At 49.1% G+C, this 11226-nt stretch overlaps 1 protein-coding gene across 1 annotated transcript in view; it reads left to right on the top strand.

Moving 5' to 3' along the window:
- The first annotated feature begins 1723 nt into the window (after window positions 1–1723).
- Window positions 1724–11226, top strand: part of LOC149232759 (uncharacterized) — a 41053-nt gene continuing 31550 nt past the window's right edge. The window contains exons 1-2 of the mRNA XM_089381996.1: window positions 1724–1961; window positions 2046–2278. Coding sequence (XP_089238122.1) covers window positions 1724–1961; window positions 2046–2278 — 471 coding nt within the window. The remainder of the gene's footprint in view (window positions 1962–2045; window positions 2279–11226) is intronic.

Raw genomic sequence — 11226 nt, 5'->3', positions numbered from 1 at the left:
ACCCGATGTCATCAAGTGTTTAACGAGCCTGACAAAGGAAAAACTCGGCGTCTTTTCTTGTTTAGAGAGCCTGAAAAGACAACAGAAAAGAAGACTCCAGGGGGGTCCTTTTTCGTACAGTTGTGTCTTCTCGAGCCCGAAAAAGTATAAAACAATGCTTGAAAGAACCGCCCGACCATTACGATCGAGGAGTACTTTTCGTAAATAGTGCTTTTGACCCGAAAAAGTAAAAAAGCGGTCGAAAACACGTCGTTTTAGGGCCCATAACGAGTGTGAAACGACAAACACCCGGCAATCTTTTTAAGTTACACGGTCCGAAAAAAGAGCTTAAAATGACCGCCTCTCGTTCCCTTTAACGAGCTGAAAGGAGGCTCGGCCATCTTTTCTTGTTTTATGTCGGAAAAGAGCTCAAAGACGACATTGTTGGGACCAAGTGATTTTAGGACCATGAGGATTTTCACCTTTTATTCGAACCTGCACAAGAGCACTACCCGCATAAATCCATTCGATATGTGTACAAAAAACACATTGAAACATGCATTTAACAAATTCAGGGCTAAATTCATGGTTAAAAATGGCAAAAACCCAAAAAATATGACGATTCATGAGTTTTTACTATAAATAGGGGGAGTAATAAGTCATTTTTACCATTTTACTATTTTGGGACGTGAAGGACGTGGAGAAGCCAGAAAGTTGACGGAGTGATTTCCAGCCCGTACGGACACCATTTCTCGAACCGCTTCTTCCAGGTAGGTTCTCGTTCCCTTGCCCTGCATTTTGGTTGTTTTTGGTAGGATTTTAACGGTTGAATTTGCCCAATCGGGCGAATTCTTGGTGCATGGATGCGCTCTTGGTCAGCGCGGATATCCCACGCGGGTCCGCGCTGGCCGAAATAGGACAAAACGTGACCAACTTCGGGTCAGCGCGGAAAACCCGTGTTCTTCCGCGCTGACCTCGAAAAATAACGAAGGGTCGCCATGGCCAGCGCGGCTGTTTTTAAAACAGCCGCGCTGGCGCGGAAAAGATTTTTTGTTTCAATTTTGAACGTGAAAAATCCTATGCCAGCACTTCTAATTTCTTTTCATGGTTTGTGCAGGACGTAATGGCTTTCCAATGGCAGGAAAGAGTGCACGATGTCGAAGATATTGCTGCTTGGGCCAATGTGGATTGCTGCAATGCCATGCGGGCTTGCGGTTTTATGAAATTTTTCCTCACACCTCGCCTAAGAGCTCAGCATGATCTTCTCGAGCTACTGATCAGGGCATGGAACCCGGTGGATATGAAATTCACTATCCGGGGCCAGGATATCGAATTTGACCACATGGATATCTTCTTTTTGACTGGGTTGTCACGCCGAGGTGCGAGGCCCATCATAGAGGGACAGCGACCTGGCGGCGGTCCTCTAGATGATCTCATGGCTCGAGTATGCCCGGAGGCTGAGAAGACGAGGAGTGGGAAAGTAGCAATCCCCACAGTGGGAAACATAGTCCTCCGCACCATCCTGTTCATGGTGACCCGGGCAGCGGGAAGCATGGCCAACCACGAGGCTTCAAAGACCCACCTCATGCTAGCTCTTGATTGCCTTGAGCCTACAGTGTTTGATTGGTGCACAGCAGTGACCAACAACATGAAGAGGTAGCTGAGAAACTGTCGTCGCGGGGAGACGAAACAGTTCGGCTACGGGTCTATCTTAGTCCCGCTCATTCTAGAGTGAGTGCCAGCCATGCGGCTGCAGACGATGGCCGTGGATGCTCCTAGGGATCCTCGGGAGACGAGGGCCACACGATGGGCTCGCATCATGCCACGCGGGGGTGGCGGCCGGCCACATGCCTGGGGGACATTCTTCCGGGACTGGCTAGATCAGCAGGTTGTCTTCGTGGAGGACTGGCCATACGCGGGTATGGATTTCCGCAATGACCCTGATATGGTGCTGCCCCCAGGTGAACAGTGGGATGATGCAGGTATAACACTTGACTTTTTTGAGTTTTGTAATGTTTTGGAATTTTTTTTTATGTACATGTCTTAATAAATGTCATGGTATGCAGATGTGGGGCCCACTAGACCGATTGGCCTGGCTGCCACGGCACGGAGAGAAGGACAGGGGGCCGGGGCTTTGGCCTTAGTCCCTCCAGGGGTTGACACATCAGAGACTGTGGCTCGCAACCTTGAGGGGTTGCTGGAGGGAGTGCCTGACTACCAGGGGGTCGAAGAGGTCCCCTTACAGCATCAGATCCATACAGTGGGGGTGGAACCCAGGGTGCACCGTCTTCTGAGGCGGGTAGCACAGGCAGCTGTGTACTACAGAGAGCATCATCCAGCCGAATAGTCGCCTAGGCTTTATTTCCACTGTTACTTTGAGACACATGACTCAGACGTACTGATATTTTGGACATATACACTTATTTTTGAGCGCCTTAGTGCGCCACACGATATATATATATATACATACCGGTTTTTGGATGGATCATTGTTACATGTGATGTTGTTTTGTTTATGTTATGCAATTGTTCAGTACAACTGTGATCTTATGTATGAATTTGCACGACACATGACCCATGAATTTATATTTTTTTAATGCAAGTTTAAAAGCACACATATGCAAACTATGCTTGAAATGATTTATTTACATATGCTTTACTCTATTATGCTTTCTATGTCTTCTTGCATGATGTTATCTGTTCCGCAAATGTCTGTCTAACACATGATTTGCCAATGCATCAGTCAATGTGTTTAATCGTCTCGGAATATGCTGATATGTAATATAATCAAAGTTCCGTTCCAACAATCTTACACGTAGGTACAACCTTAGTATGCATTGGTCTCTGACGGAATATCGCCCGTTAAGTTGATGGACGACCAGCTGGGAGTCCAGGTTCACCACTAATTCTCGGATGCCGAGGTCAACCGCTTCGGCAAGTAATTCAATTACAGCGCTGTATTCGGCAACGTTGTTAGTGATACGACCTAGGCAGACACCCTGAAGGTCTAACAATTCTCCCTGAGGATTGTAGATCACCCACGCCGCAGATGACAAATTGCAAGTACTACGGCAGGCGTCATCAGCGAAACCAACATAAGGTGCACTAGACATCTGCACAAGAAGAAGAAAACACAATAAGAGGCAAACACGCTTTCACACCAAGGCAAAAACGAAAACATGCACAACACACAAAACACACGTATATACAAAGTGAGTGCGCGAAGTTATGCATAATATTTCTTCAGGTACAGCCCGTTGCGGGGCTTGTCAAGAGGATTTCCTTCATAATCAATCAACTCATATGCGCCCTTTTGTAAAACTCTTTTCACGATGTAGGGACCTAACCACATGGATTCGAGTTTTCTTGCCCCCAGCTTATCCTTAGCTTGATCGTAGAGCAGTACTAAGTCTCCCTCAACAAAGGAACGAGGATGAATATTCTGGTCGAAGTGAGCCTTGACTCTCTTCTTCTGTGCTTCGATAGCTAGAGAAGCCAAACGACGAGTCTCGTCTAACCGTTCTAGGTAAAGAAGTCGTTCCTCCACCGGAGTGGTGTTGGGAAGCAACTCGACAGCTAATTTTAATGAAGGAATCTCGCATTCGACGGGAAGGGTAGCCTCCAGTCCATAGACCAGTTGAAACGGGGTGAAACCGGTGGCATCCTTCACAGAAGTCCGGTAGGCCCACAAGGCTGGGAAAAGCATAAGATGCCAGTTCGACTTGTGTGTATTGATGGTGCATTGAAGCATGGTGATCAAAACTTTGTTCACGGCTTCGACTTGACCGTTCGATTGAGGATAGTACGGTGACGAACTATCTTGGCGCAAGCCTAGCTGGGTCGTTAATTCCGTCATCATATGATTTCGGAAATGCTTTCCGTGATCTGTAACAATAGCCTGAGGGACTCCGAAACGAGTGATAATATGGTTAAATAGAAACTGTGCCGCTGTATGACCGTCTTCGTTTAATGTAGGCATCGCTTCGGCCCACTTGGTGAAATAATCCACAGCAACGATAATGTACCCATGCCCCCCGGCCGAACGAGGGTTACAGGACGTATAATCGATGCCCCATTTTGCAAATGGACCTACGGTTATGACAGGGTGCAGTGGTGCAACAGGTGCACGCATCTTCCGGTGGTAAACCTGGCACTCGTGACATGCACGTACAACAAGGATGCAATCCTTGAAGATAGAAGGCCAGAAATAACCAGCGCGGAGGATCTTCTGAGCGGTAGCATATCCGGACATATGGCCGCCACAAGCGCCGGATTGGCAGTCATTCAAGACTCGCTCAGCCTCCTCGAGAGTTAAGCACCGGCGAAGAACAGAATCGACGCCGAGGCGGTACAGGGTATCGCCCAAGATACGATATGGTTGAGCTTGGTGACGAATTCGTCGTCGAGCATCTTTCGATGTGTTGGGACGAAACGAAGACGTTTGTAAATATACGATAATGTCCCCGTACCACGGGTCGAGAGTGCTGATGAGAAATAGCATTTCATCCGGAATATGTTCCTCTGAACGAGATGGTGTAGACGGAGATGGTAAGGAGCAGAGCAGTTCGGCGAAGACCAGCGATTTCTTAGACTTGGCTGCAGTGAATTCCAAGTCGAACTCTTGGAGGATTACGATCCACTTTGAGTATTTTCCCCCCAGCAACTGACGTGACAAAATATAGGTCATGGGGTTGCAATCAGAGATCACGGTCGTCGTGCGCAACAGGATGTAATGACGGAAACGTTGGACGGCACAGACAGCTGCCAATGCCAACTTCTCGACGTATGCATAGCGAGTTTCCGTATCCAGAAGGTTGCGGCTAAGATAATATACAACATGCTCGGTGCCATCATCGTCGTCTTGCACTAAAACCATGCCGATGGTGGTATCGGCGGCGACCAAATAAAGGGTGTAGTCACGGTGGTAATTTGGAGGTCTTAGGAGCGGAGCTGAGACCAGAAGGTCTTTAAGACGCTCAAAAGATTGTTGAGCGATAGCGTCCCAGCGAAAGGGCGTGTCTCGCTTCAATAATCGCGTGAAACCCTTAGCCACCTCGGCATAATTTGGGATGAATCGTCTGAGAAAATTGGCTTTCCCCTGCAAGCTCTGTAACTGCTGTAGAGAGGCAGGGGGAGGAAGATTCAAAATGGCCTCAACCTTAAGGGGGTCCAGACGGATACCTTCCCGGGAGACGATAAACCCGAGCAGTCGGCCAGATTCTACGCAGAAGACACACTTATGCGGATTGAGTCGAATACGGTAGTGTCGACAGCGGAGAAAGATCTCGCGTAAATGAGATGGATGGTCTTGATGTTTAGCTGAATGAGCTGGTAGGTCATCCAGGTAAGGCTGTATGATGTGTCGGATATCATGAAAAGCATATGACATCGCACGCTGGAAAGTGGCACCGGCATTTTTGAGACCGAAAGGTAGCTTCTTGTAAGCGAAGGTGCCCCAAGGACAAATGAAAGCAGTCTTGTGCTGGTCTGCGGGGGCTATGTTGATCTGGTTGTAACCAGAGAAGCCATCCATAAATGAATAAATTTCGCTTCCTGCGCAATCGTCGATAAGCTGATCAATAAAAGGCGTAGGAAAGTTATCTTTTGGACAGGCGCGATTGATGTCGCGATAGTCAATACAAACCCGAATAGTACCCTGTTTTTTATTCACAGGGACTATATTAGATACCCATTCTGTGAGAGGAATGGCATAGATGAAACCAGCTCGAAGGAGTTTTTCGACTTCGGCCTTGATGGCTACAGCCTTTCGAGGGTGCACAGGGCGTAAACGCTGACGAACAGGCTTAGCGCTGGGATAAGTAGGGATTTCGTGCTCCACGATACTGGGGTCAATGCCGGGCATTTCCTCGTAAGACCATGCGAAAACGTCACGGAATTCACGAAATAAATCGGTATAAAGTTGAATTTCCTCAGGAGTGCATGTGACTCCAATATAAATATTTTCGACAACCCCTGTTTTGACAGAGATGTCGATAGCCAGAGTTTGCGTAATGTTACCCATGTTTCCTTCCGAAGACACTTGATACAACTGAACAGGCGTTTGGAGAGGGATAGATGGGACACATGAAGCAAACCGCTCAAGACATGTGGCCATTTCCGAATGAGGAGGGAGAAACGAAGAGCGATGGTGGTAATCTGACCAAGGGAGCTCCTCGGGAGACATAGTCTCAATGATAGCCTCGTCGGAGGGAAATGATTCCTTCAGGGGATCCAAAGTGGCCTCTTCTCCCAACCAAGGGAAGCGGTCATATGAATCGGGAACACTGCTTGGAAAAGCAGGTTCAGTAGGTGGAGCCGATGCAGCGACTATCTCGATGTAGTTGAGCTCGGCGGGACTCAACGGCATCATCTCGCCCCATGAGTCTTCCTGATTCAAATGAGGGAGCACCCATGGATCGGAACGCACTGCGATCATGTTAACAGAGGCGAGATTTGGAGGTGGGAGGGGAAAGACTCCCATCAGGGAGGGATCTTTAAATAATCCAGCACCCACACTCACTAGCGATTTGGAGGTATGCTCTACGAAAGGCACATTCCCTTCAGAAGAGGAAGCGAAAAAGGACAGCTGGTCCACTGTGACGATTTTCCCTTGATGGGGAAAACGAACGACACGGAACAAAGAGGAAGCCATGGCGTGCATGGCATATGTCCAGCTTCGTCCAAGGAGGAGGTTGTAAGTGAGATTAGCGTCAACGACTTCAACCTCGACTTCTACCGTTTTCCCTTCTAAAGAGATAGGCAATCGCGGGAGGATACCATATGGACGAGATTCTCTTCCATCGAAAGCCTCTAGGGTGGTAGGAGACTGGCTCAGAGCAGGGGAACCAATAGCCTTCCAACAAGCAACCGACATGATGCAGGTTGAGGCACCTTCATCAATGACCGTACGATGGATCGTTTTGCCATTGATGAGAACCTGTATAAGGAAGGCCACCTGGTGAGGCAATCTCTGCGTAAAACCCTTGAGATCAAAAGAGATTAAATCCGAATCTGCCGGGTCTATGCCACCAATCGCTGATAGCAGGGACTTCCTCTGGGAGGGGCAGCTCTGGAGGACTTCTAATGCGGACATAGCAGACGGAGCCTGAGCTAAGTCCTCGACAATGCTATAATGCTGTGCAGCACGAGCATTGGGGTTATAAGATGACTTCCTGAGTACACCTTTGGGAGGGGGTCGGGGGATCGTCTTGGTGCTGGGCCGTTCAATGTGAAGGGGACCAGAACTGGACGGAGGAGCGCTGGAGGGAACCTCCTGCTCTTTCCCGGCTGAAGATGGATAATCTTTCGCTCGAGTCGTGACATGGATGGGGATGGTTCTAGCCATGAACACTTGAGAACCAAACGAGGAAGAGGATTGAGAGGGATCTGCCACCTGATGCGTCTGCTGGGACGGGAAAGGCTCTTTAAGCACGGCAGGGGACCCTGGAGCACCTTTCAAAAGCCGACTAACCTCGGACCGCCTGGGGCAATCCTTGGTGTAGTGATCCTCCTCGCAAATGAGACAAGGATACTTAGGCTTCCGTTTGGCTCCTTCCTCGGAAGGAGGTTTAGGAGGGTTCTGCTTGGGCTGTCCAGATTTTTCTTTGGCCTTTCCTTTCTTTTTGCCTTTCGAGGATTTGTCTGCCGCGGTGGATTGAACGGCATTTACCTCGGAGGTATTCCCAGGAATAGATTGGCTCTGAGAAGCATTCTCGTTAGAGGCATTTTGTTTCTGCTTCCCAGGATTCGCGGTCGATTTCTTAGATGATGAATTTACGGAACCGATAACTCCATCAACAGAAGGCTTTGGTGGAGCTTTGGGTTGTCCGTGCCTCGGGGCATCTGGCAAATACTCATACAAAGTACCTGACTGAGAATACACTAAGTCCAGGTATTGAGCTCGCGCGATTGCTTGCTCCTCAGTTACACACGCCCCCATTGCGATATCTTTGGCAATTTTAGGGACAAAGGACGTGGTAAACCAGTCGGTCAGGAGTTGATCAGGGATCCAAAATTTAATCAAGCGACGGCGCCTTCTCCATTCATGTATATGATCAGAGATGTGCGTCGCCGTGTCCTGTTTTAGAGACGTGAGCAGATGAGTCCCAGTCTCGTACCGAATGGGTAACTGAAAATGAGTTAAAAAGGCCATAGCCAACGAGTTAAAATATGAAAACATGCCGCGATTGAGTTCGATGTACCATTTAGCAGCTGAACCAGTGAGAGTCCTCTGGAAGAGGCGAAGTCGGATAGAATCATCAAGCCATGAGTTAGATGAGCACCAAAGGTGATAAGTCATTACATGGGCCTGAGGATCCTCTCCGACTTTGCCGTCGAACTTTGGACAGTCACCTGGTATTTTGGTTGGAACCGGTGGCCAATATGGATTATGCAAAATAGGGTCATTTGTTAACTTGGACACATCAGGTAGTTCCAACGTTGCCAAAAATGGTAGCTGCGGGTTGAAGGACATCTGTGGCTGCGGATTCGAGGCGACATTAGGGTTCCACCCAGATTGGGGTTGCCCCCACGAACTTTGTCCGGACGGGCCCGGCCCAAAAGGACCTGGCGCGTAGGAATTTTGTCCCGATGGACCTGGTCCATAGGGAGTTTGTCCGTAGGAGTTTTGTCCGTATCGATTTTGGCCATATGCGGACGGCTGTCCCTGTGTCTGCCCCCCAGCTCCCCATGTATTAGCGGCTTGCCCGACAGGTTGACCATATTGATAATTTTGATAAGGAGTGACCTGTGGTTGCTGATAATTTTGATAAGGAGTATACTGATTTTGCCCCTGGGGTGGCTGGTAGCCAGATGACTGTTGGGTCCCATACGGAGCCTGGTAGGCAGGCTGCGTTTGGTACGAGGGTTGATAACCTGTTTGAGTTTGAGGACCAGAGTAATGTCCTTGAACCGGCTGGGGTTGAACCATATGTCCCGAAGGTTGACTTGGTCGGATTCGAGATGGACCTGGTTGGCCAGCAGGGTAGCCTTGCTGGGCACCAGGTTGTCCATGTGCCACCAAGGGTTGTCTTCGCGGAACGGATGGTCGAATTGGCTAGATAGCTGGTTGACGTCGAGGTTGGCCAGCTTGTCCAGGTTGACGATGAGGGTGGACAACGGGTTGATTTGGCTGTATAGACGGTTGGCCCGTTTGTCCCCTAGCGTGAACAGATTGAGAAGAGGGCTGGGCTTGCTGTATGGCAGGCTGCCCTCCTTGGTGTATGGGCTGAGCAGAGGGTTGGCCTTGCTGTATAGCAGGTTGCCCCCCTTGCCCAGAAGGATTCATGATTTGAGGGGTAGGTTGGCCCTGTTGAACATAGGGTTGTCCACCCTGCCCAGAAAATTGACCAGACTGGGCGGTAGGTTGGCCCTGTTGTACATAGGGTTGTCCACCCTGCCCAAGAGGATACCCTTGCTGGACTACTGGTTGATTTGGAGGATTGTAAACTGAGCCAGTTTGTCCAGAGGGGTACCCTTGCTGGAAACCGAGTTGGCCTTGTTGAAAAGAAGGTTGCTCTGGTTGTCCAGTGGGTTGATTTTGATATGGATATGGCGGACCTCCAATGCCCATGGGTTGTTCCTGGTAAGGTTGACCTTGTGGGCCCCCAGATTGTCCTGGGTCAGGCGGGCCATAAAGTGGTTGCCCCTGGGGGGTTTGCACATAGAATGGCTGGCCTTGATTGGGTGGTCCTATGGGCTGCCTGGGAGGATCCCGGTTCCGTATGAACATGCGAGTAGCGTAATCGTACGTGACATTCAAGGGTTCCTCGTTTTCTTCGAAAGGGCGATGAGGGAGGCCTGAGATGCTCTCAAGGAACTCACCGTTTTCATCATAGAAAAAGAAGGGACCTTCGTAATCCGGGTCCGTTATGGGTTCCCCAAAAGCATCATACGGTCCTAATCCTGGAATTCCACCAACAAAGGAACCATCTTGAGGGTTTTCAGACGAGGAAACCGGTACAGCAATGACGACCGGAGTCGAACGTGCTACATAGACAGTAGGTTGAGTGGGAACTGAGGTGACGGGCGTGTTAAGCCCTGTCGTAAGGGGTGTACTAAGGGGCTGCGACACAAAAGGCCCAGTGGAGGCAACAAGACTAGGATCCCATATAGTAGTAGAAGTCGTTCTAGCGGCATACCTATCCCTCACTGATTGATATCGTGGAGGGAGGGGAGAGGAAGCCGGGATCGGGGTCTCGATGTCTGTGACCACGGGTGTCTCACCGGTGCTGGAAGCTGTCTCATCCATGTGGGAAGAAGACATTGGAGACGACATACCGAGAGGGGTGCGAGGGGTACGGGGGGTATAATCGGGCTCCCAGATGGGATTCCAATCCTCTATGTAATCTTCGTCGCCTGGGGCACGTACGTTGATAGGCCGGATACTCGGAACAATGGGAAGAGTACCGCTTACAACTGGTACCTCTGGAGCAACAGAGGACGGAGAACCTTGATCACTTAGACCGGGAGTTGATGGGTCAGCCAGGATGACCAGACCCCTTAGAAAACCTAAAGGAAACTAACGATAAAACCCTACTCAAAACTATCGCACACAAGATCTAAAATAGGTGATGTTATCGTGGCCAAATTAATTTTAAGACACAAGAACCAAACTTGACCTTTTCATGTTTCAGGAGTCGAGAAAAGGACGAAAAGATGACTCCAGTCTCCTTCGAATGTTTAATGAGCACGAAGTGACAAGACGCTCACAGGCACATTTTCATTTAGGGAGTCCGAAAAGGATCAAAAGTGACTGCTCTGGAACTCTAGGTAGAGGGTGTGCCAAACTTTTCGCAAAACCACAGAATACTTTTTAGGGTACGGGTGGTCAATCTTCGTGAATGCTGTGTTCACTGCATTGCGAATCGTAGGGCGGCCGACTCGGCTTCCTATGGATAAAGGATAAAAGCCTAGTGGGGTCTCCCTATATACGCGACGGTACGTGGGAGCGCAGTCCGTGTTAGACCACTATCGAGCCACAGAAGGAGGAATCACCCAACCTAATGTGAAACAACAGTGACTATGTTTAAAGACGCCGGAACACGTCTCTAACCTAGACCTCTAGATATTTGTGTTTAGTTCCAATGCGTTTTTTAGATTCATTTGGTTCATTTTACAGTTGATCTTGAGATTAAGTTTCGATTTCAAGCTCTATCATATGTTCGCTCACAATTACCTAGATGCAATCTATATGCCAAAAAATTTCGTTTTGTTCGATGAATTCTAGCTACGAGAGGGCAAGGAATTT

This window comes from Pinus tabuliformis, chromosome J, assembly GCF_031772625.1.
Source record: "Pinus tabuliformis cultivar Carrire ecotype Pingquan chromosome J, CPIR1, whole genome shotgun sequence".
NCBI lineage: Eukaryota > Viridiplantae > Streptophyta > Pinopsida > Pinales > Pinaceae > Pinus > Pinus tabuliformis.
Note: the sequence above shows the minus strand (reverse complement) of the source record. Positions and strands in the feature narration are given on the sequence as shown.